This window comes from Saccopteryx leptura, chromosome 3, assembly GCF_036850995.1.
Source record: "Saccopteryx leptura isolate mSacLep1 chromosome 3, mSacLep1_pri_phased_curated, whole genome shotgun sequence".
NCBI classification, from domain to species: Eukaryota; Metazoa; Chordata; class Mammalia; order Chiroptera; family Emballonuridae; genus Saccopteryx; species Saccopteryx leptura.
This window is the reverse complement of record NC_089505.1, coordinates 247419630-247445620: the sequence shown is the minus strand read 5'-3', so window position 1 is coordinate 247445620 and position 25991 is coordinate 247419630. Positions and strand designations below refer to the sequence as shown.

Here is a 25991-nt window from a genome sequence, read left to right as displayed (position 1 = left end):
CGGGCCTGTCAAGAGTAGGGTTTGGGGGCGGGGGGATGGTGAGTCTGAGATAAACACTCCGCGGCGGGGGCGGCTACTGCTCTTCGCATTCTGTCACGGTGTTGACGGTGCTCGGCTCACCGGCCCCCTCCCCCTTCCGGCGATCGTGGTGGTCAGAGAGGATCTCTCAACCCTGCTCTGCCGAGTCCACAGCGGGTCGTGGGTGTCCGACGGCGGCGGCGGCGGCGGCGGCGAGCCCGTGGGTAGTGGGGGTTGGTCCCGTGGCTCCGGCCCCCGGTGCAGAATGGCGGCGGCGGTTCGGATGAACATCCAGATGCTGCTGGAAGCGGCTGACTACCTGGAGCGGCGGGAGAGAGGTGCACGGGGACGGAAGGGGTCTGGCCCAAACAGGGGTCGTGGGCTCTGAGGGTCCCCGCTGAGGGTCCGGGCACCTAGCTGCGGCGAGGGTAGTTGGAGCCGCGGAGAGCGCGACCGCGAGCGCTCCCAACCCCTCCAGCTCTCCCTACGCTAGGTCCTCAGGGAGGCCGCCCGCTGCCCCAAATACAATAAATGGGGGTGGAAAGGGGGCCGCTGCACCCCGGGGTCCCGAATGTCGTTCCCTCTCCACACCGTCGTGAATGGGGTGCCGGGGGCCCCTCAGCCAGGCCCTTGGTTTATATACCTCACCGGGGCTTTAACCAGCTGGCCCCCAAGTGGGCTGGGCACCCCGTCTCTTAGCCGGTGGAGCAGCGCCTCCCCTGTCCCCCATACCGGCTCCGGGGTTTGCCCTGCACCTTAGCCTGAGGCTGGCCCCACTTAACACACCTGCTGGACGTTGCGGGTGGCCTGCCCAAGCTCCATGCGCTTAGCGACTTACTGGGTCTTTCTCAACAATGAGCAGCTGGAATGCTCCTTACACCTGCTCCGAACTGAGGATATTCATATATTTAAAAAACAATCATTGTTCTAAGGATTCCTCCTTGCTCCGTTTAATTATTTCCTCAATATTCTTTTAGTGAAAAATAAGTAAATTTTTAAAAGGAAATATTGTGGAGGGGAGAGAGTATTGAATGTTCTAGGCTCATTCATTAACTGGGTCCGCCGGTTTTCTAGAAGCTGAACATGGTTATGCCTCCATGTTACCATACAATAACAAGGACAGAGATGCCTTAAAACGGAGGAACAAATCTAAGAAGAATAACAGCAGTAACAGGTAATTTAGTAAATATTTCTCATTTCCTTTAAGATTATACTATAGATGACACAAATTTGCAGAATGGAAGTTACTGTCGTGATTATAATCCAGTAAATTAAGTGGTGATCATGATTCAGTAATGCACACATGGTCTTAAGCCATTGGGGGAAGCAGCCCTTCTTTTTGGGTGATAGGATTGAAAAGAGAAATGGCCATTATCCATTTCTTTTATTTTTCATTTAAAAAATTGTATAAATATGTTTAACGTATCTGACTTGGCATAGGCAGTCGGATTTCATATATGACATGTAAATTAAATACATGGTTTGTCTGATAATCTAATTTGTCACATCTGTAATGGCAAATTGAAATGAGTGAGATTAAAATCTGCCTTTCTGGCGATGGAGGAACATATAGTATTAAAATATTAATATGCCACAACCCTTTTATCTTAGCCTTATAGTTCTTAATATCTGTGAATCTCAATAGGAAGTATTTGGTTAATGGTCAGTGAAATCACATATTAAAGCCCTGAACATAGTTCCTGGTACATATGAGTACTCCATTAATACTATTGCCCTTTTTTCCCTCTTTGCTCTTAAAATATAAGTAAGCTAGGAAATCTGTTGTATTAGATCCATTCAATTTACCTTTCATTCCAGTAAATTAAAACATTAACATTTTCATCACTGATTTAGAATCTTTATTCCTTTCCCATCCTCATAAATAACCGCCTGCAAGTAACTGTATATTTGGTTAGCCTCTGTGGCATAATACAGACCACTAAAAACCAGAAGATTCCTGCTTAAAGCTAACTCACTTGTTCTTGCTGCCTCTTCTGTCCTTGATTCACCCCATTATCCTTACTGTTGGTAGAACCATAGGCTGTGAGCAGCACACATGTGCTGAATAGGAAGGCATGTGAAGTATGAAGCTGGTAATTAATTACCTGGTGGTTTTTCCTTGCCCATATTCAGCATTCCCTGAAAGTTGTGGCAAAATAGATCTGTGTACAGATGACTTGGATTATGCAATGATATAAAACAACTTAGTTTTTTGCATTTTGTTACAGTATTCTTAAAATTTTGTTTGGAAGAACTTTGAAACCACTTTTGGTTTATTTTTCTGGAAAAAGGTAGTTTATTGCTTTTATTCTTGTCTACTCATGATTTGAGATGAATTGTCCATATGAATAGTCAAGGCTTAATCCTTAGTACTTTATATTTTCTCCTGAGTTTCACAGAGGATGTTCAGTGGTAGGGAGAGGAAAAGAAGAGGATGTTGATGAAGAAAAGTGGCTTGGTCCCAGATGGTGATGAGGAAAGAAAAATAATGATAGTTGAGAATTTCAAACCAAGAAACAGTTGTTCTCTTCTCTTTAATATGAAGCAGTATTCCTAAAAAATGGCTGCAACTCCTGATTTTTGGAAAAGCCCTATTCTATTAATGGGTTTGGTTTGCTTTCCATGATTAGAGATAGGATATCACACTTGCCCATATTCTTGACTAGTAATGAATTAGTGTAATATCTTCAATGCAAGGATCTCTGAGAGGCCATGATTAAACCTAGAGAAGGCACCAAGCAATCATATGAAGCAGGAGCAGGTTGTTTTGTTTAAATGTGATCATTTCCTTCTGTATCATCAGGATTTTGAACTGAGGTAAAGGCTATGGAGAGATTGCTGCTGGTTTACATAACCATTGGATAACAGTTTGTTCTTTTTTTTGTTTTTTGTTTTACAGTTTATTCTTGTTAATTCAGGTTGAGATGCTGTGCTCTTTACAGGTAGAGTCTGGGGGATACTTTTCCTTGGACAATATAAAATAAGATTTAGCCACATATCAAACTTCTTGGGAACTGAAAATGCAGATCTTAAGTTTTTCTAATTGCTTGTTTAAAGAACCAAAGACAAATGAAATTGTGAATATTGATTGTTTTGGAATCATCCAGAGAATTAACTAGAATACAGGGAGATGGAATCTTATTTTCCATTTAACTGATGTTTGAAATCAGTTACTAAAAATTGAAATCCGGAGTTTTTAAAAGTATATTAAATTGGTAAAGCAGGCTTTGGCACTCATTTGAAAGAGGAAGTTCAGGACTTGCCACCCAGTTGTTTTATGAAACTGGCTATCTAGCTGACCTGATATGGTGAGTCTTTTCGAACCAAAGACTTTTCTCATTCTCAAATACTCTGTAGTTTGGCTTAATTATCTTTTTGTTAGAATATATTTTTAAATGGTTACATATGCCCTTCATTAGTGATTCCAGAGTTATCAAATATTTACAGTAATCACGGAAAATAATTTTAATAAAAAGTACCTATATCTCTTACAGTGCTGTAATTAAAAATATAAATATTGATCCATCAATAGAGTTGTCAGGCAGTCTCTGAACTAATTATTTTTAAAAGGTCTGCTTTTTATTAAAGACAAACTCAGTTTCAGTAAACCAAATGCATTTCAATAATGCCCTAGCCATTAGGTAAAAGCTTCCTTGTAAAAAAAATCACAATGTGTCCAACACAATTAAATAAGATTTGTAGTTTCCAAATTGTTGAAAGTTTAGAAAGAGTTGTATTTCCTATGAAATCTATTTAAAATTTTTGAGGATTTAGAATTTTTTATATGTATCTTCAAAGAATCCAGAAATTTTGGGTGAGAGTGCCTGGTGTGCTGTTCCTTACTTTAGTCAGAGACCATGTTCTTTTCAAACATCCACCTTCCTCTCCTCCACCACCTTCTGAGGATGGTACTTGAGGATGGTGCTTATCTGTGGTTAAACAGGGAAATCTTGACCAGTTGTTGTCATATACTTTCATCCATTAAAAAATCTGTGTCAGACTTTGAACTTGTTATTCCCAATTAAAACTAAAATGCCACGTGCTTTTAAGCCAAGGGTTTGCATTGTAGTCAGATTCTGTTCATTGAGGTATCCTGCTGGCCAGTGCTAGAAGTAAACCTTCAGGAAAATGTGGTTGAAGAACTCTGAGAGATAACCAAGTGAATCAATTTAAAGCTTTTAAGTTAACCAGTTTTAAAGTTTACATATCCTTTATCTAGAAAACAAATAGTCTAAAACTGAAAGTACTGTCATTTTCCTGTTTTTTCCTTGTGAATAATACTTGGTATCCCAAGAGCCTGGTGGAAGAGGAATTGTAGGGGCAGATTGGAAATTTCCCATTTCAAGACCCCCCACACACACACACCCCACTCCATCCTATGCCACTCCTAGTCTCTGGTTGAACAAACTTGGTGGTGTCCCCCCATGTAAATGAATGGCTGAACATTCATGAAATAGTGATTTCCCCCCCATGATTGCTATGAGAATTTAGCTTCTAGGCCCAGTAGGGTCCTGATTTTGGCCCCACGGAATTTCATGACCTGAACCAGGGCATAAACTCCTGAACTGGTTAGAGTCCAGATAATTTCCATAAGAAAGGTCAGGATTTAGTGCCTTTGTAACACTGGAGGGTTCCTCAAGTTTACTTATTACTAGCCAGAGAGGAATTGTGTGAGCTGAACACTAATGTGACCACACTGACTTGACTGACTTGTGACTTTTGTGAAAACCTGTCCATAACTTCTTAGACCAGACCTTGTATTCAAGGTCAGCAGTAAAAACACTAATAACATGATTTCACATCCACCACAGCTCTCATCCAAGGCTCTCTAATCACTTTTACAGATGATCCATGCTTATTCAGTAAATAATTGACAATAAGTTTTATTCCCATTTTACAGAGGGGTTAAAGGACAGGATGGTAAAAGTTTTTATTTCTCCCATAGTACCAGTCAGTGGCAAAGCTGGACTTCACATTTCACCCTGGCCAGGTAGCTCATTGGGTAAAACGTCCTCTCAGAGCACCAAGGTCATAGGTTCAGTCCCTGGTCATGGCACATATGAGAAGCAGCCAATGAGTGCACAACCAAGTGGAACAATACATTGATGCCTCTCTCTCTCTCTCTCTCTCTCTCATAAATGGAAATTTTTAAAAAAAATATTCACTCAGCCTAACTTGTGGTGGCGCAGTGGATAAACCATCAACCTGGAACACTGAGGTCGCCAGTTCAAAACCCTGGGCTTGCCTGGTCAAGGCACATACAGGAAGCAACTGTAGTACTATGAGTTGATGCTTCCCTCTTCTCCTCTCTTTCTTTCTCTCTCTCTCCTTCTCCCTCTCTCTCTCTCTAAAAAAGTCAACTAAAAAAAAAGGAAAAGCTTTAAAATATTCACCCAAACTGCTCCTTTAACCAGTCTACCATCTTTATGTTGAAATGAGTTTTAGAAATTCCTTCCTAAAATAGTTTCATAGTTGTTCAATAGTTGCATCTTTCAGGAGGTTGTACATAATAAAATAATTACGTACTTCAGGGAATAGAAAGATTGAGGGAAGAGGGGTTATTTTTACCCATTTAAAACTGTATCCTGTAGTCAAAAAACTTAGCATAAAGTTTTGGTGTATATTACACCTTGAAAAACTGGCAGCTGGGGTCGGGATGCCCCCTCCACTGTTGTACTCTCAGCTAAAGAAAGCTTTGTGGAATGATATAGCCCAAATTCACATCACGTTGTGCAACTGTTTTTCTCTTTGTATCAATGGACTCCTTTTATTTTCTTTTTTAAAATGGATTACTTTTCCACTAGGGAACTCATGTCTCAGTTTGTCACTTCTCCTTTTAGATATTTATATTTATCTGAGTCCCCAAAGGGACTAATTTCTTTAAAAGTGCCCACTGAGTTTTTCTTCCTTTCTGTCTTCTACAAACTTTGGAAAGAAAGAAGTTAAAATAATTCTGTTGGTGTTGAAGTAGTCCTTTAAGACAAAAATAATCCCTCCCTCTTTTTGTTCCCTCTTTCAGATCAACTCACAATGAAATGGAGAAGAATCGGTGAGTTGGGGATTTGGGGGATAGAATGGGGTCAGTTTTGATGTATTTTCTATTCATTAAATTGAGAATTGTTTGATCTGCCTGACTCCTCCCACAAGTAACACCTGATTTAAGAGTTCACTCTGAGCCCTCTAAGCGCACTACCCAGAAATCACTTAAGTAGATGATGGGCTTGCCAGTTCTCAAGACCACACCCGTGCCACCCTCACTGCTGTGGCCGCCTGAGAAGTGCCTTTCTGTGTGACTCTTCCACAGGCCAGAGCATTTGAGGTCCTAGGCAATGTTTCTACAAATGGTATTTTATAAAAATTACATGGTACTGAATATAATTGGCAGTGCTTTCTTAAGTCATGTAGACACACAGGTATATATACAAACACATATGTATATGTGTACTTACAATTTACTTGTGAACGAAGATTCTCAAACTTCAGACAAATATATATATGCATAGCAGAAATCGGAGATAGCGACCCAGTCGAGGAGGCCTGGCCTACCGTCCTCGCTGGGCTCCATCCTGCTACAAGGTTAGTTCATCTCTCTCACCTGGATTGCCTCTTGCTGCTTATTTAAGTCTTGATTTTCCCAGTTAAGTTTGCCCTTCCTTCAGTGATGTGGCCTGGTGGTTCTCAACTCTCGCTGCACATTTGAATCACTTGCAAAGCTTTTATTGTAGTTATTTTTATTATTTTTAATGTTAAATACATCATACATCTACACTTCTACATTTGGGAGGAAGAGAACAAAATTTTATTTCTGCTGATTTTATAAAGTAACTTTTTATTATAAACTTTTCCAAATATATAGAAGTAGATTGAATAATGTAATCAAATCCTGTGTATCCATCACCCACCTTCAACAATTATCAACATTTTGCCAATCTTGTATAATTAAAACCACGCCTTTACATGAGATATTTTTAAGCAAATCTTCCATCTCTAGTACTTTTTTTTTTTTTTTTTTTTTGACAGAGACAGGGAGTCAGAGAGGACAGAGAAGGACAGACAGACAGGAAGGGAGAGAGATGAGAAGCATCAATTCTTTGTTGCGGCTCCTTAGTTGTTAATTGACTGCGTTTTCATATGTGCCTTGACTGGGGGCTACAGCAGAGCGAGTGACCCCTTGCTCAAGCCAGTGGGCTTCAAGCCAGTGACCATGGGGTCATGTCTATGATCCCATGCTTAAGCCAACAACACTGCGCTCAAGCTGGTGAGCCCACACTCAAGCCGGCGACCTCGGGGTTTCAAACCTGGATCTTCCACATCCCAGTCCAATGCTCTATCCACTGCGCCACTGCCTGGTCAGGCTAGATTTTTTTATTTAAAAATGTAACCACTTGGTTTTACTATGTTGAAAAATCTTTTTATAATTTTTTGTGGAGCTTAAAAAAAAGCCAATACCCAGATGTCAGCCCTAGTAACTCTGATTTAATTGTACACTGGTACTTTTTCTGAAGCTCCCCAGGTGATTCTCCTGTACATCCAGTGCTGAGATTCTCTAAACAAGCGTCATCCTGGTCTCGGAGCTCCCTTCCGTTTGAAGCACGGCTCCCTGTCCAGACTGACTGGCTCTCTTGGCGCCCTGCATGTACGAGATGATGCTGTATAACCTTTGAGTAGTGAGTTTTCTTCATGCTCACTGACCCCTAGGAGTTTTTTTTCAAAAAATTGAAATTTATTCCAGTTACAGTTTTATTAACTTAAAATCATGTTTGATAACCAATTTATGGAAACAACATACATTTGCCTTTTTTTAATGTTGCCTTACACATTTTTTAAATAAAAATTTTAAAAATGGATGGTCAGGAGGCACGAGGACGTACGTGAACGTTTGTGCTACTCAAAGGGATAATATGTCTCGGTAAATATACTTGGTTATATCATGCATACCGTCTTTGATGCGGGAGGCTGACTCTGAAAGTCAGGATCTGAATGACACGATTTTTTCAATGAAGGGTAGACCAGACCCTTACCAGGAAGGTGAATCTTGGAACAGGGCAAACATTCAGTGTTATTTGCTGTGGAGCTGTGTGTCTGGGTGTGAGGAGAGACGGACAGCACGACAGCGGGTGTGTCTTGCTGCATCTGTGCTTCTCCCCATCCCCTTTTCTTCCCTTTTAATTTCTCTGTGACTATAACAGGCCACGTTTTAAGTCAGAGCTTTCTTTATGCGTTAGGGATTTATATACCATGAACTGGGAACACAAAAGTATCTCTTCTTAAGGTAGAGAGTCAGTGTGACTTGTATTTTGCATCTTTAGATTCTCTTCTATCTTCCTACCTTTGGGGTGAACTGGGTAAACTGGGAATTTTTCTGCTGAAAATTCTTCATGTTCTCTTTCTCCTAACACTTTACTTAGGCATTTAATTTAATTATTAAAATTTCATCCCTCCACATAGGGCTCTTAGGCTAACTATAGCATTGTGCCTTTCACCTCTGTAGGAATGCCACAGAATGTCAATTTTATCATTTATTACAGCAGTTCAAAAATGTTTGTTTTCTATCTACAGTGGCCCAGGAACTGGTGCTTAGTTCTGGGCATTAGATGAGTTCATACTGGAGTATGGAATCAGCCTGGTCCCCGTCTTAGAGAAATGTATTTTGTCACTGAGAAAGACACAGAATTCCAGTTAATAGACCGAGAGCTAAGATTCAGGTATGCACAGGTGACTATGGAGGCCAAGATTCTAGAAAACTGGATTTGAAGTCACCACTGGGCAAGCTGCTTATAATTCAGACTGCTTCTCTATGACTAGTCAACTTCTGCTGGTCAAAGGGTTGCTTATCTAGTTTCCTTATTGTCCTTTCTTTTTTGGAATTTGGTCCTTTAAGGTCTTGATAATTCTTCGTCCAGCCTAGAGCATGTGAACACGAGAGAAGGAAGTAAGAACTCAAATTTACTTACTTTAACATGGTTTGGTTCTGCAGTCCAGGAGAGGAGATTAAAGTTGTCAGGCACTTCTCCCTTATTAGTGTGACTACTTAAGATTTTACAGTTTTGAGGTCAGTTGAACAGTGGCTCTTATAGTTTCCTTGGTTTTCGTAGCTGAATGCCAATAAGAGAGCCTTTTTTTTTTTTACCTTAATATCACATAAAAAGGTTAGCATAGTTTTCAGAAAACAAAAAAAGGTAGCAACTTAGGGAAAAACTGAACAGTGGGTTTTTTTTGCCTTCGATATCACAGAATTGATTATACTTGGGTTAGGTTTGTTGTTTTTTACACAGAAATCTTTTCTGTGGCACTTTAAAGATTCTGAATAATTTGTGTTCATCAGGACTCCACTCTGAGGATATTATACTAAACAGGACCACTTAAATAATCCTGGCATTGGTGAGAAGAGAACAAAGTAGACTTCTAGAGTGGTGGGGGGAGGTGGGAGTTGGTGTTGGTGGCGGCAGTGGTCTGTTCCATCGGGTAGACTGGGTAGGGCCGTGACCACAGGGAGGCTGGTATCAGGTGCTGAGAACAGAGTCAAGACCTGGCCTCTGGGGTGGGGTCTCGGTGTAGTATCACTCCACTTCTCTGCATTTAAGCTATTTTTGTGGGTCTAGCCTCCTAAGGAAATGCCCTTGGTGAGTGTATGATGTGTTTCTTAAAAAAAAAAAAAAAAACTAGTAGAAATTTCTGAGAAATAAAAAAAATTATACTAAAAAGTTAAAACATCCATTATCCTAGCAGCTGGAGGAGACCAAGAGACCTTTGAAATGTATCTTTCCAATTGATTTTGGAAAAATAACTTAAAAAGTATAGTTTATTGTAGAAAATTGGAAAGTTCAGAAAAGTATGAATAATATAAACACCTGTAACAGATCTGGCAGCAATAGCAACTGGTAACATTCCTACTAATTCTGTCTTTGTTTAGACTTTTGTGCATACTTTTCCAAATCAATATCAGATCGTGTAGTAAATTCTTTGTATCTTCTTTTTAAGCTGCTTATAAACATTTTCCAGTATTGCTAAATCTCGTTTTCTGACATTACTTTAGTGAATGGCCATCGAATGGATGCCCATAACTCACATAACCAATCTCCTATTTTAGGTTCTTCCCAGTATTTTGCTAATGTAAGCAATGCTTCTTTAATCTACTTTGTAGCTAAATTGCTGTCCAACATCATAAATATTACCCTGGGCTAAATTTATAGTTGTGGAATTAACGGTATATGCGTTGTTACGGGCTTTGATCTTGACTGCTGGCTTGCCCACCAAGTAGGTTATAGTCTATTATTTTCATTATACTTTCAAAAGTTTATAATTTAAAACTTTCATGAATTTGATAAGTAAAAAACAAATTGTTTAAAATTTGTATGTCTTATATTACTAACACAGTTTAACAATTTTGACGTGGTTAACTGTGTGCGTGTGAGAGAATTGCCCGTTAAACCTTTGCCCAATTTTATACTGAGTTTATCTTTTCATTTATTTTGAAAAGATTCTATAATATAAAGGATATATCTGAAAGAGATTGCCTTTTTGTGCATTGTGTAACTTGTCCAGTTTACCGTTTACCTTTACAGAATCAGTCTTCTCTCACTATTTGAAGTGACTGCCTCTATTATATACTAAATTTCTGTATAGCTAAGTCTGTTTCAAGACTTCTGTTCCACTGGTCCAGCTGCTCTTCCTGTGCCAGTGTCCATTGTTGTAATCACTGAGGTTTCATCATGAGCTTCAATATCTGATAAAGCAACTCTCTCTTCTTCTCCCCTTCTTTCTTTATTTTACCATATTCTTAGCTATTTTACCATATTCTTAGCTATTTTCAATAGTTTATTTTTCCTGATGATTTTTATACTCAGTCTATCAGTTCCTTATCCCCAAAATTCTTTTGGGATTTTCAAAATCAAAATGAAATAATTCTAATACAAATTCCAATATATATAAATTATTTAAAAGTTTATATTTATATATTATATTTCTCCATCCAGGATTTGGTGTGTGTCTTCGTTTATTCAGATCTCTTTGCTGCCTCTAAGTTTTGTAGTGTTTCTGTGTAGATCCTTGCACATTTCCTGTAAAAGGTATTCCTAGGTTTACATTTTTAATTGCATTTTAATTTACATTTTTAATTTAAAAGGAAATATTTTAACCTTTTCTTGTTGTTGTATACCCTTTATTGATGACAATTCTGCTGTTTCCTTCCCTTCACTGGGAATTCCTCTGGTTTGAATGCCTCTCAATAAGCCCTTTACAAAGGGGGCTGAGTGAATGCATATAAGCTGCAGCCAGTGGGTCAGGAGTCAGGTGATAGAATGGATTCTTTTTTTTTTCTTTTCTTTTTTTATCTAAAAGAAGCCTCTAGCATCTCGTTTAATAGGAGACACTTGTTTTTCTGGAATGGAACATGTGCAGGCCTTGCTGGAATTAGGCAGCTGGTCTAAAGAGATTACCTCTACCAGAGTCTTCTGAACCCCATGACAAAAGATTTTTGTGTGTTCTCCGTGGGTAGGATTCAGCAGCCTGATGTAAGCTGTTATTTTCATTTGGTCAAACAGTATTTCATTGGCATCTGGTTTAGTCAGGTCTCTCTGGCTGGTATTCTAATTCATGGCAGGTCCCTGTAGTTGTTACTTTGGGGCTTTGGCTTGGCAAATAGCTCCTTCTATCAAAGGGATAAGGACCTGAATTTTGTATTGGGTCTGAGTAGTGATATGCATTGAACCACCCTTATTGCTTTCAAACTCAGGCATTTTCAGATTTCACTTTAGTACATTGTAACAAATAAATCCACCTTGCTTTGTTGCCTCCTGAGGCTCAGGGTAAGGCCTGGTTATTACCAAGGAAGAACACAGGCATCAGTGTGCAAATGTGGTCTGTGCTGATAGTGTGGAGGAGCACTCAGATTTGTACCACTGGAGTCCCTCTTTCCTCTAGAGTAGGTTGCATCTACCATTGGAAGAACTTGGAGAGGAGATATATATATATTCTGGTTATTCAACCAACTTCCAATCCCCTACCTGGAACACTGGGGGGATTCCCCGACTTTTTGTCATAGACATATATAGTCAAAGGGTGAGACGGAGCTAGCAAGTACTAATTATCATGTATATATTGTATTTTTTAATTGAGCTCTAGAAAGGAAATATTAATGAGGCATATTTATGTATTTCATACTTTTAATAGAGAAGCTATTTTATAACTTACATGTAGCCACCATGAATTGCTATTTATGCATTATTCACTGAGTGCCATGTTCCCATACAGCTAACATATATAACTACCTTTGTATTTTTATAACAATTGCTATCATAAATCTGAAAAATCCTCCACACCTTCCAAAGATTTAATTAAGTTGGTATTAATGATGTAATTTTTTATATAGAGATAATTTTAGAAAAAGGAGGAGAGTACTTTTTTCTCAAAGCATGACTTGTAGCCTTAATCAGGATTTTTTTTAACCCAGTAAGGCTTTGTTCTAAACCCAAAATCTGGAGAAGGACAGGACCTATAATCACTTTAAGGGAGTAATTTTTGACCCCTTAAGATTTGTTTCTTCTTTATACTAAATAACCTCTTTTTCTCACTATACAGCTTGTATATACCCATATCTGAAATTATTTTATTCACCTGCAATTATTCGATAAGATTTATAAATATATTTAATTAGCTAAGTCTGTGTCCACACAAAGGCATAAAATAAAATGGTGAAACCTTAGAGTTAAATAGGCTATTGTTTATGTAACTCTTTTTTTCCTTCTATGGTTAATAATCTTAGGCCCACTTTTAATGAAAACGTACTCAGTGAGGTCCAGTGTTGCCGTGTTTATTTAGGAGGGCTTTCCTCAAAGAGAAGAGGTATGAATGACCAAAGATGCACATATCTACTCCTAGGTCAATGTTTGCAGATACATTATTATGTCCATTATTTAATATAAAGGGGAAGACTTGGTTTCCTCCATTATCTGGTAATGAAAGAAACAGAGCAGATGCATACGAGGTCTCTAGCATGTGAATAAATGAATGTGATCTATTTGGAAAGGGCGAAAAAAACTTACGGTAGGCTATAAATGCTTGAAAACTTTTATGGAGAAGTCAAACTAGATATGGTTGAAACAAGTATGTTTGGGGCCCTGTCCAGGTAGATCAGTTGGTTAGAGTGTCATCTCCATATGCCAAAGTTATAGGTTTGATCACTGGTCATGGCACATACAAGAATCAACTAATGAGTACATAAATAAATGGAACAACAAATCAATGTTTCTCCCTCCCTCCCTCCTTTCCTCTCTCTGTTTCTTTCAAATCAATTTTTAAAAAAGGAAGAAGATCCACCTGTGAACCTAATATCTATTCTCTTCACTCACTGGCTTCCATCCTGTTTGCTGTGCCCTGACCTTATAGTTTTTTTTTGTATCTTTTTTCACTTTACTATGAAAATCTGAGGGAGAGACTCAATGACACCCTCAATAAAGACTACTCTCCCATAACAATGGCTCCTTCACAACACAGACGCACACCTGATTTGATACCGTTCCCATTTTGACTATACCACATCAGGAAGAACTTCAGGGTTAACACAGTAAATTCAGCAGCACTCCCTGCAGACAGCACAATCTACCTATATAGTCTTACTCTTTGTTGCATCCGTTCCCCAGCTTTCCAAAGCTGCTGGCCTGAGAGAGACATGGGTAGAATCAAGGAAGCTTGAGTCCGGGGGCAGAAATAAAAAAGCTGCATTGAGGATTGTCTAGGAGCACGCTGGTTAGTTAGCCCAGGTGCCCCCGTCAGTGCCAGAGCTCGGACAGCCCAGGGCCTCTTCTTTCATGACTTCCTCCACTTGCATGTTTAGTTTTCTATAATTCGTGGCTGACAAGCATTAAGAGAAACTAATAACAGAACTGTGTGGCATCCAAATACATTTTATACTTAAATCTTAATGTATTTGAAATTTATTTTGATGTTAATCCCCACTCTCTTGCCATTTTCTGACTAATCCATTCTTCCCCAGGGATTTGCAGTGTTAACCCATATATGCTAAATTTATATCTATTCTTAGGTCTGTTCTTGGGAATTTATTCTGATCACTTATTTGTCCATCTTTTCTTACATTAGTATGTACTGTTTTTAGTTATTGAAGCTTTATAATACAATTTGATATTTAATACAACACATTCCTCCTCATTCTTCTTCTTCAAGAAAGTTGGCAGTCTTTCCCACATTTATTCTTCTCAGTGAAGTTTAGACTAATTTCCCAATATTACAGAGAATACTGTTAGGATTTCTTTTCTTGGAATTGTTAAATTTATAGACAAACTTAGTTAGATTGACATTTTCACTTTGAGGATTCATAGCAAGTAATGTGCTATTTTTTTCCATTTGAATTTTCTTATGTTTCTTAGTTTCCTTCTCAGAGATCCTTCCCCAGCTGTTTTAAGTTTGTTCTTAAGTATGCTATCCTTTCTTCTTGCGCCTGTACATGAGATATCTTAGGGTCCCTGGATTTGGATACATATCTAGAGATCGGTTTGGATTTTCAAGATCAACACTTTTGCCCCTATTTTTACTTTCCTTTGGCCATTGCAGTAGAGCTGTAAGAGGGAGGCCCAGGGCACCCTTGGAGTCCCTCCTCCCTGCCTCGACTGATGCGGGTGGCCACAAAGGAGTCTTTTTTTTTTTTTGAGAGAGAGATGAGAAGCATCAACTTGTAGTTGCGTCATTTTAACTGTTCATTGATTGCTCTCATGTGTGCCTTGATGGGGGGGGTGTTCAAGCCAAACCATTGACTTTGGAATCATATTGATGATGCCATGCTCATGTGAGTGACCCCACACGAAAGCTGGCAACCTCAGGGGTTTCGAACCCGGGGTCTGTGTCCCCAGGTTGACGCTCTATCCACTTGCCACCACCAGTCAGGAAGAGCCTTTTTTTTTTACCATGCAATAGCTTTATAAGTGCCTTGCTAATTTTTTTGATTAAAAAAAAAAATAGAATCTTTAGCATAGTAAGCAAGGTGTTTCCATAGAAAATGGGTTAGTCTTTTTATGAAATCTTTTAATGACAAAAGATGCCTGTTTTCTTTAAGGAAGAGTTTAGTGATTGGATCTTGCCAGATAGCCTCTGTTTACCTGGTGTGACACTGGGATTCCCTGCTGACTTTGAAAGGAATACTATAGTGTTATAATTATCCATGTTTGCTCCGGGAATTATCCTTCCACAGAGGAAGCTAGGATTGAAGGAATACCTGCTGCCCCTCATGGCAGACCCTGGCCCGGGGCCTCCCACCTTGTTTCAGTTCAGCTAGCAGCCCTCCCAGGTGGGCACTGCTACCCTCCGCCTGCTGCTGAGGAGACAGATGTGACATGAAATAAAGAAATTTGCTCAAGGTCACACAGGGAGTAAGTGGCAAAATCAGGATCCCAAACCTTTATTCTTAATCACTATACTAATATTTGGTTGTATACAGATTGACATATTCAGAATTAAAAATAATTAAAAAGAAATAAAATTTGAAATATTAAAAAAAAACTGAAGAGAAACTGTAGTTTATGTCTCATTAGTTACAGGCCACTTTATTCTGAGTACTACTGATTATAGCTCCAAGATTGGTTTCTTTATGCTACTGTAGACCAAAGGGATCTCAGCCCATTTAGAATAATTAAAGCAATATTTCTGAAGTCAGCAGGTGAAATTTGTCACAGTTCATAGCCTAAGTACAAAGCGGTTGGATCATCACAAAAATGAGAGGCAGTCAGGGACAGGAGGGAGCCGGAATCTGGCAAAGCCCTTCTCTGCCGGGGAGCTGGGCGGCAGCTCTTGGCAGCGGCAGGAGGACTGTCTGAAGAAGATATGATGGGAGGAGGCCCGAGGAGGGGTCAGATCGAGGTATCTTGTGGCTTCCTGTTGAGGGTATGTGGCAAAACCCCTGCCTATTCCCCAAAGGGGAGTTAGACCTGGTTCAAAACAGGACACCAGGCCCCTCCTATAGGACCAGAGTCCTGGGCAGGAGATAAGTCAGGACTGAGGAGGAAGAGCTGAGACCAGTGCTTGTTCTACTTGCTTTGGATCTGAGAGCTCCAAGGGTGCTCAGGGCTGGCTGAGGAGTCCAGGTCCCAGGGCAGAGAGTGTGTGTTTGCATGTCTGGGTCTCAGGGTTGAGGACCCCCAGTGGGAGCTGGCACAGAGGTGTCTGTTTTTTGTCTGGCTCAGGAATTGACTTTCACTCTGTGATGGAATCGAACCTGTTTCACAAACCTCACCCTTTCCCTGTGGCGGCCGAGGCACCAGCCCAGGGCTGTGTCCACAGGCAGGTGGGCAGGCAGCCGTCGGGCTGGGGGAGTGGGGCTTGGAGCAGGCACTGCCCGGACGGAAGCTCCCGCTGGATCTGGACAAAAATCCAGAAAGCACTTCGGTCCCACTTTCATAGAACGAGGCCAGAAAACACTGAATGAACATGTATTATCCTCAGCTAAAATTAGTCAAGTTGCTTATTTCTAGTTTCACAACAGGGAGTGTTCTTTGGAAACCCGCATTTGGGTAGTGAAAACCATACTTTCTGGGCTGGACTCCCTGAGCAACTAGAAATGACGATGCAGGGAGAGATGACTTTATTATTGTATTTTTATCAGTAGACAAACTTCCTAAAAAATTTACATACTCATATCTGTAGATAACCCCCATCATAAAAAGACTAATATAACACTGTTCTGAATCATGCAGTCTTTGCAAATAACAAGCAGCCTGAAAAGTGTCCAAATCTAATTTTAATTTTTGAGCTTTTTTTCCTAACTCGACAATTAGTCTTGTAAACTTTGTAGTAAGAAATATTGTAAGTTGGATAACCATATAAGTAACATTATACTTTCTCAGTGTTCCTAGTAACCTGATTTTCACCGCTCTTTTTGAAAACCTCTATTATCCACGGCAAACAAGTACATTTTACACATGGCTTCTGCCCCACCACAACCCCAATACAGTCGTGGAAGGAACAGATCTCTAATGTGAGTCTACATGTGACCATAACACATGGACAGTTTACAGAGCAAGTGGAAGTCTAAGAAAATAGTAAGGCATTTGTCCCACTATGTCTCCCTCGTTGAGGAGTGAGTGCTGTTCTCTTCAGGCTTGTTACGGCTTCGAGGCCCTTGGAGAGGCTAGGACAGCTCCTTCAAGATCAGACGAGGAAGGCTGCTCAGAAGCAGATGAGGCGGGGCTCAAAGGATGTCAATACCGCACTCGTCAGATGTGCCTTGGCGGGGGGGCATCTGAAGTCTTGATATGAAGGGTGTGAATCAACTTCCTTGGTCAACATGTTGACCTGTTGTTGAGCTTTCTGAAGCAGTTTTCTTCTTTTGGTCTGCATTCCCAGCTTTCATTAATGCAGTAAAAATTTTAAGACGGAGTAAAGGGCAAATTAAGCTTTAAGGTTTCTTCAAGTTCAGCTGAGGTTAGCCTCCCAGGCTCCCAGGAGCTCTGCTGAGGTCATTGTTGTGGGCGGTGGCCCTGTGTCTAAAACGCCAGGACCCTGAGCATTGCTGAAGGTGCAAAGATGTAGTAAAGATGGACTCTGTCCTTGAGAAGCTTAAAGTCTAGTTGACTAGATGGCATAATCCAATCAGCAAACATTTATTAAGCGGGGGGGGGGGGGGGGGGGGGGCACTGTGGCAACACAGCAATGATTAAGCTGCAGTCCCAACTTTCTAAGGAGTTTGTAATGAATGGTTAAGTAACAATGCCAAACACTTCAGGCAGAACAGTGAATTTCCCGATAAATATACTGCTCACAAAAATTAGGGGATATTTTATAACTTCCTATTCATTTTGAAATAGCCCTAATTTTTGTGAGCTGTATAGTATAAACAAATAAGTACTCAGAAAATGGAATCTCCAGGAGCAGGAGTGGCCTGTGAAGGCCTTAAGGAGGTGGTGGGCGGAAGCAAAAACTCTGAATCTCGGCCATTTCTCACATTCATAGAACCTGCCAACATCTAGAATAATATACAAACCAAGTGTTAATTTCCAAAAATTCAGGAGCTTTTGTGTTTCTGGTCAGCCCGTGCCCGCGGGCCCTCTCTCCAGTGGGTGTCTGTGGCGCCCGCCCCGTCCAGCCTCGCTCCTGTCCCATTCTGACCCATCTCTGCGCTGCAGCATGCTGGTCAGTGTCTCAGTGCCAGCGGTGTGCTATTTTACCAAAAAATATATTTAACTTTTGAATAGCAATAGTTTACATGGTTGAAAAACCAAAAAATAAAAACATAAATAACACATTCAGTAAAAATTACACCTCTTTCCTTGTCCCAGTCTCACTGTTCCCCAAGTTCTGTCTACCCAGCTCCTGTTACTGGTTTCTTATGTATCATTCTAGACTTGATGTCCATACAAGAAAACACAAATACAATTTTTCCTCTATTTTTCCAGAGATAGCATGTTATATTCACAGTTGGCTTTTCTTCACTTACTGTATCTGAGAGTTCTCTCCTTATAGCACACAGAGCACATACTGATCCTCTTTTAATGGCTGCATGGTACCCCACTGCATGCACATACCAGAAGTTATTATCAGTTCCCTGTCGATGGTCATTTGGGTTGTTTCAGTCTTTGCTATTTCAAATAAAGCTGTAATGAATAATCATACACATTTTATTCACACGTGTAAATACTATCTACAGCAGTGACATAGATGTGATTTAGTAGTCCTGAGTGGGGAAAGGGAAGTATGGTTTAAAAGGGTTTTTATCCTGGCATATCTTTATTTACTGAATTTGGGTATTTTCTGTGGGTCATATCATTACCCAGAAACCTGGGGATAACCTGATAAATGTGCCTGATAATGGCAAATATTAGTTTCTATCCTGATACATGTAGATTTAACTGTAGAAAACCTTGGATTTTGCTTCTCCTTGGTTTTCACCAGAGTTGTCTGGTTTCAAAAGATGTATATTTGGCAAGAGGTCGTCACCAGTGGCACATGCCATCTCTGGGCCTGGGCAACATCATACTCTTTTAGAATTTGTTCTTTAGGGGTATCTTCTAGCCCACCGTGAAATTCTCAGACCCTACTGTGATCTTATTTTTTCAGACGGGCCCATCTTCGCTTGTGCCTGGAGAAGTTGAAGGGACTGGTGCCACTTGGGCCTGAATCAAATCGACACACTACACTGAGTTTATTAACAAAAGCCAAACTGCACATAAAGGTAAGTGTATTTGAGGCGGCTTTTAACTTGACCTGTCCGGCAAGGGTTTACTGTCGTTAGGACGGCATATGCCCAGCTGCACAGCAGTTCTCTCCTCTGAGCCCTTCCATCCTGCCTCTTGGTGAATCTCAGGCACCCCTACACTCCGAAGATTCAGAACCATTATCTGAGTTTTTCTCACCCCTCGGCACCAGAAATTAAGAGGTCCACTCGATGATACAAGCCAGAAACTCAGGGTCATTCTCGTTAGCTCTTGCTTCTTAGCCGCGCATCTAAGCCATCGCCAAGATCTAAGTATTTCACACCTTGTCTCCTTCCCTTTTTGCCCTCTCATCATCTACTGTAAGAAATTCCTCAAGACCTTCCTCTGACCTGATCTCCATGCTTCCCAAGAACAACCCTTCTTGAGCTCAAGTCAACGTGTCACCCTGTTTAGAATTTTCTGTGGTTCAGGACATGGTCTGTCACCAGGCCTGCCCTCACCTGTGTGCAGCATCACCATGTGCCATTACACTACCTGTCTGCTTCAGCCCTTCTTTCAGTCCTAATACTTACAATGTTCTTTAACCACAGGACCTTTGCACATGCTGTTCCCTATTTGGTATGCTTTCCCCTCCTTTCTTTACCTAGTTAACCTTCTCAGCACAGCTATTGCTAGCTTAGGGAAACTTTCCCTGACCTAGTTACCTTCTTCCTGTGTCAGGAGGTCCTATTATTGGGTGTTTCTCTCTCACTCTCGCTCTCTCTCAGTACTTGTCACAGTTGGCCTCCAACAGTGGTTTATGTGAGTATTTGGCTCTCTCCATCTCTAGAATATAGACTCCACAGGGAGGGTATGGGGTCTTTGTGTTCACCTGTCTTCCCAGCACTTCCCAGAGCACAGAGGTGACTTCAGTACACAGCTGTAATAGCAAAGGGTGACTTGTATTCAGGCTTTTGACAACCCCAGCCCAAATCACTGCAGCATATTTTTATAGTCGTGATTAGACAACTGTCACTTTAATTATGATTAGTAGCCTGCATGCATGACAGTTCTGGGGGGGGGGGGGGAAGAATCTCTGTTTAGAGCAAAACAATCACAATTAAACAATCTTCTTAATTATCTGAAGAATATGAAAAGCTAGCAGATGGATTTGTAAAAGCAAGTGGTCTATCAAAATGTGTTTTCTACGCTCTTATGTTGGATAATTTGGAATCAGGACTTCAAAAGGGACTGTTATTTCCTGCTAACAAACAGAAGTTAATTGAAACTTGGCATGACACAAAAAAATGCTTCTGCAATTGGAATGTGTACTTGAATGAGCACACATTTAAGTGGAAGTCTGTTTGCTAAGCTGCCATCGCATGCAGGGCTCCGGTGCCATGGTTAGGAGGTCAGAGGTCACGGCAGACAAGGGAGACCAGGCCAGGGCTCCTGCCTGCAGTCTTTTCAGTATTAAAACTGAGGGATAACGGGATGCTAGAGTGTCAGAGCTCACCCCAGAATCCCCGTGACAGCACAAGTAGACTATTGTCAGTGCTGAAGGTGTTAGATGAAGACAGGAGTCATTAGCCAGTCAACTTGCTATCTCTGTGAGAAGCTAGACAAGTGATACACCAAATGGCTTCTGAGAAAATTGGCAGATTTCACTGCTAGCAAGGAAGAGGCAGGGCCATTGCCAACTTTGAAATCTGCCTATGAACTCCAACAACTACCCCTTTGACTTGCAGAAACTTGAAGATTGTGATAGAAAAGCCATTCACCAAATAGACCAGCTTCAGCGAGAGCAGCGACACCTGAAGAGGCAGCTGGAGAAACTGGGCATCGAGCGGATACGGATGGACAGCATCGGCTCCACGGTCTCCTCGGAGCGCTCGGACTCCGACAGGGGTAAGCCCCTGCCCTGCGTCCTCACCACCACCCCCCTTTCCTCGCCCACCCGCCAGAGCGGAACAGAGCGGGAACTAAGAGCCTGCAGTGCTATACAGAAGCTGAGTAGTGTGACCTTCAGGAACAAGCCCCTCTTACCTTTTAGCAGTTAGGCACCCATGTCCAAAGAAGGGCTTGACAGGAGTCGCGTTGATCTTTCAGCCTGAGTTTTCTGAGGCGTGCCTTCACCACTGTCTCTCTTTCCTCCCACAGAAGAAATCGACGTGGACGTTGAAAGCACAGACTTTCTCACGGGGGAGTTGGACTGGAGCAGCAGCAGCGTGAGCGATTCTGACGAGCGGGGAAGCATGCAGAGCCTGGGCAGTGACGAGGGCTACTCCAGCTCCAGCATCAAGAGAATAAAGCTCCAGGACAATCGCAAGACGTGTCTTGGTCTATAAGAGCGGTCACTTCGGCTGGCCCGGATGGTTCTCCCTGTCGGATCGGATTAGGTAGTGTATTGGACCTGCCCACAGTTCCCTTGCACGTTCACTTCAGTGTACCACCTCTACCAAAATCAGCTTTGTAAACGTTTTCAAGGAAGTGCTTAGAAGTGTGGGTTTCTGATTTCATCCACTAGCTTCTCTCCATAAAAATTCGTCTCTGAGAGACTGTACATTCCAATCAATTTGAAGCACCTAAGAATTCTTAGAGTGAATAAGCAACTTTCACATCTCAGCAAATTCCCCCTTATTTACTGTCCCCAGGTAGCCTCCCAGACTTTTTCAAGTTTTCTGGCTTTACTGTGTGTTACTTGCCTAGCAAAAATGTATGAATGTGTCTTGTGCTTAGGAAACTGAAGGAAACAAGCTTCTGAAGTTGAGATCCTGATCTCAGAACTCCAAAGTAAGCTTTGAAAATGGCATTTAAGAGCACTTACCCACGGACCTCACCCCCGTGAGGAGTCAGGAATATCTCCAGACAACACCCTCACCCCGTGCTCACTGCCCCGCCCGCGTGTGGATGGGGCAGTGTTTCTCACTCTGAAACGGACAGCTGGAGAGCGTGGCTTTGGGGTTGCACAGCTTATAGAAGTTCCACTGTCGTTTGTTCTTACAGAATGGTACAATCTATTTTTGTGCGATGTTTTCGGGACCGTGCTGTGTGTTGCTATCCCCAAGGCACATTTCTTCTCGAAGTTTGTTATGCTACTTGTCTCTGGAACATTTTTTTTTCCTACCTCAGAGATGAATGAGATCTCCATTTCCCACTTAACACAAAGTGATTATGCCTCTTTTTTCCCCCGAATAAGTGACATTTGGTCCAGTTCTAATCTATTTTCCTAATTAACTTTCAGCAATAACTGAGCGTTGGCGCTAGCTGAGCTAGTGCCCGTCAGTGAAAGGAAAAGTCCACGTTCCTACTGTGTTGCAGGTGAACAGGAGGGGTGGGGCCGTGTCACCAGAAGTCCTCTCATTATTTTTGGACACACCCAGAAACTTCTTTATGGAGGCTTTTGGGTTGATAGTTTAAAAGGCTGATTTTTTTTCTTTTTGGTTATGATTTGTCCTTTAAGTGGTCTCCTACTTTGTAGCATTTTTATTTAAGCTAAAACAGAGCACATGTATATGTACATAAGACATGAAATCTATAAATACTATTTATTCATTTTATATAAACTAATGTAATGGAAAATAAATTCTTATGACTTTGTGCTTTTATAGATGTTCTAGAAACTTTGTATGTAGGTATCTACCAAATTGGTTCATTCCCCTTAATATTTTTGCATTCATATTTTTGAGGTCTTGATGTTTTCAGCCTCTGGCAAATCTTTTTCATTGAATTTAAACCATTTGTAAAAATCTGTAATGCTGAAACAGAGTGTATGTCACAAAGTGATGAGAACATTCCTACAACCCACAGACACACTGCAACCTAAGGGCTGACCGGCTGAGCCAGCGGCGGGGCCGCCGGCCTGCAGTCTCCAGCACGCCACAGCCTCACGCCCCGGCGCCTCCACCTTCCACACGACGAAATGTTCAAACACACTCAACACAAGCGTATTCTAGACATGAAGAGCAGTGTAAACAAAGCAAGATTACTTTTGTTGTTTCCTTTTAATCATTCTTTAATGTATTAAAAAATTTTAAATTGGAAGTCGTGGATTGCTAAATGATCCCACAGTCATGTGTAACTCCTGTTTTTGTTTTGTTCTGGTTTTTCTTTCATTTCAGTTTTGGGAGGGGGGAGGGCAGGTGACACATAGGATTTTTTTATTGTTGGAATCTTTTCCAATAACCAGCTGAAGATTTGCACTGAAATACAACTCGTATGCCTTTTGCATTTTTAAAGCCTGCTTCCTGAATTTAAGCAGAGTGATAGTGTTCAAAGAGCCAGCTCAGCCTGAAACATATTTGAAAAAGATATATCTGCACTTTGAGGTCCCTTTCGAATGCCATTCGCTAGACCTCTCGAGCATTTTGTTTAATTGCTACGTTCAAGCGCCTCACAAGTCCACGATGCTGGGTGGCATCAAAAACTCAAGATTTTGGGAAAAGCCTATGGGCTTGCACTGGGGGAGGGAAGGGAACAAAATTTGTGTATTTGTTTAATTTAGAAATAAGGTATCTTAGAGATGCCATTATTTTCTGTGTTTTAATTGTTGTGCCTTTGAGTTAAACTGCATTTTTGTCTTTTGATTGAAATATGAAATGTACTGTCCCAATATAAAACAGTAATTATTTGACCTTTGCACTGTTTGTCTGGTCCTTTTCAATTTGACTGCCATAGAAATGTGGAGCTTGATAGATCGCTGTGTTTCTAATGCACTTGTGATAACTGACACCAGGGTTAGACATTACTTTCGAAACTCGGTAGACAGAAACAGCATGTTAGACGGGCCTCTCTCTCTGACCAAAACTGTAACCTTCAGGACCAGCAAACTCCGCCCATGGCAGCTAATCCCTCCCCCTACATGGCTGATGGGCAGCCCTGATTCGCCAGTCTGTCCTCTCATTCACTGATCCACCAGCTTGATTCCTAAGAGCTATTAGTCTTTTGGGTTGTTTTGGGTATTTTGATTTTTAAGCAAAATAAAACCCTTTCTATTAGGGTTGTTGGGGGGAGGGGATGGGCAAATCTTAAACCCCAGCCTTTAAGATTTTGACAATTGTACGTAGAGATGTGTATAACTATAGGCACATGCATATTTTTATGTGAAATTGATTTTAAAAATGAAAAATCTGAACTACATTCTTATTGATACCATTGCAATGCAAATGGGAAAGTAAGTATGTAGTCCAATTTAATTTTATGCAAATGAGAAAATATATATGTGTGCTTCTGTTAACATCCCAGAGAACAATTGTCCGTGCCTGTTGGATCAGAATGGCACCGAGCACCCAGGGAGTTACTGTTTGCGTTTTCTTTTGCTAAGCAGAGATGTTGAGTTCTTCCAGGTGCTGATAGTGACTGCTGGCACCTTGCTCTAGTCACAGACCTAATGCTAGTTAGTAATTCAAAAAACATCACATTTTTTGAGCAGGACCTGGATTCTTTTCCCTGTCAACCCAGGTCAGTGTCTGTCCAGAACTGAGCACCAAGTAGGCCCTGACCCTGTCATTGCCCACTTGAGTGGGTTTTGATTTTTTAAGGTGGGCATTTTCCTTGAACCTCTACTTTTTTTTTTTTCCAAAAGAAACAAAGGGATCTTCCCTGGTTCCCATGGGCCTCTCTTCTTCATCTCTGCACTGGCCAGGAGCAACTCCTAGGGCGTGAGGGGAAAGGTGTAAACTGGGTAGGATTGTGATGTTCAGAATAACTGTCTAGCACTATCTTGGGGCTTGCTAACAGATTTTTTGGGCTTTTTGTCTGCTTGCTTTTCCCTATCCTTTAGAGAGAAAACTTATTTTTGCAAAGTATATATACACATTATTATTTAGGTTTTTATACCATACTGTGTGGGCAAGAACATCACTTTCACTGTGCTTTATTATCTATCTATTCCCCCAAATCTCAGACTGTACCTGTTTCCCCATCTTCCTTTGTCTTCCCCTTGACCTGCCCTGTGTGTTGAGCACCCGGAAGTCAAAGGCTGCAAGGCCATTTCCTGTGTGGCAATCTGTTGTTTTTCTATGTCTAACTCTTGGATGCAGTATGTTGAGGTAGCTGGCTACTCATGATTTTAAAAACTCTTCCTGGGAGAAGACAACCCAAAAGCCCTTTTAGATGAGGTGGTATTTCTCATTCTACATATCAGATTTGTTTTTTAAGATACCTGGGAGTCGGGGGAAGGGGTATGATATATGATTTATCATGATTTTTTAAAAATTAATGTTACATGGATTATTTTCTTAGATTCTTCTGAAGAAGAAATAATTGCCTGGTATGGCTGCTAGTCAACTATTGAATGGCTATAGAAATCAAGTATCTTTGTTTTCTCTCAAAAATCATAAAATGAGAATTAGTAAGACACCCGATTCTAACCTTTATCCAGATGTTTTGAGTTCTCATTCTCTCTAGGGGGGATGAGGGTTGAGGGGGCATTTTTTATTTTACCTGAAAACCAAACTTGCCTTTACTCCTTGTCCCTAGAATTGGTGCTCTGGGAATGTTGCTGTTAACCATCAGTGTTGGGGGCCTTCTTCCTAGTGGTGAGCACAGCCTAAACAGGGAGCAGCAGATGAGAGTATGCAATTCTGTTTCCAGATGTTTCTTTATGTAAATACGACGCCAATGTAAATCCTGTGTCAAGACATAGAGGATGGTGCTTTTTACTACAGTTAGCACATGCATTTTTAGAACTACATGTTTGAGAGAACCTTTGCTGTGTATATGTAAACGTCTGTATTGTTCAATCATTAACAAATAATAAATTATTTCATTATTAAAGAAATCTTGGTCTTCCTGATGTTTTGTATTCCAGTTTAACCTTTCATGCTTTTTACTTAC

General features: G+C 40.9%; 1 protein-coding gene across 2 annotated transcripts; it reads left to right on the top strand.

Annotated features, from left to right (window-relative positions):
- Positions 1–19: 19 nt before the first annotated feature.
- On the top strand, positions 20–25935 carry MXD1 (MAX dimerization protein 1). 2 transcript variants are annotated; one of them, XR_010750404.1, is made up of 7 exons: positions 20–356; positions 1093–1192; positions 6038–6067; positions 19078–19192; positions 20903–21062; positions 21315–21553; positions 21894–25935. XR_010750404.1 is itself a non-coding variant. In XM_066378057.1 (6 exons), exons 1-6 carry the CDS (start codon positions 284–286, stop codon positions 21500–21502), a joined length of 666 nt encoding a protein of 221 aa, XP_066234154.1. In that variant the 5' UTR covers positions 21–283; the 3' UTR covers positions 21503–25935. The 2 variants fall into 2 exon arrangements, 1 of the variants encoding a protein (XP_066234154.1); XM_066378057.1 differs by having other exon boundaries at positions 21–356; positions 21315–25935.
- The last annotated feature ends 56 nt before the right edge of the window (positions 25936–25991 follow it).

What these genes read in the sequence shown, in the direction of transcription:
- MXD1 (XM_066378057.1), top strand. Translation starts at nt 284, where the DNA reads ATGGCGGCGGCGGTTCGGATGAACATCCAGATGCTGCTGGAAGCGGCT. An exon ending in AAGAATAACAGCAGTAACAG is followed by an intron (nt 1,193 to 6,037) that starts GTAATTTAGTAA and finishes TCCCTCTTTCAG; the next exon opens with ATCAACTCACAATGAAATGG. An exon ending in AAGCCAAACTGCACATAAAG is followed by an intron (nt 19,193 to 20,902) that starts GTAAGTGTATTT and finishes TTTGACTTGCAG; the next exon opens with AAACTTGAAGATTGTGATAG.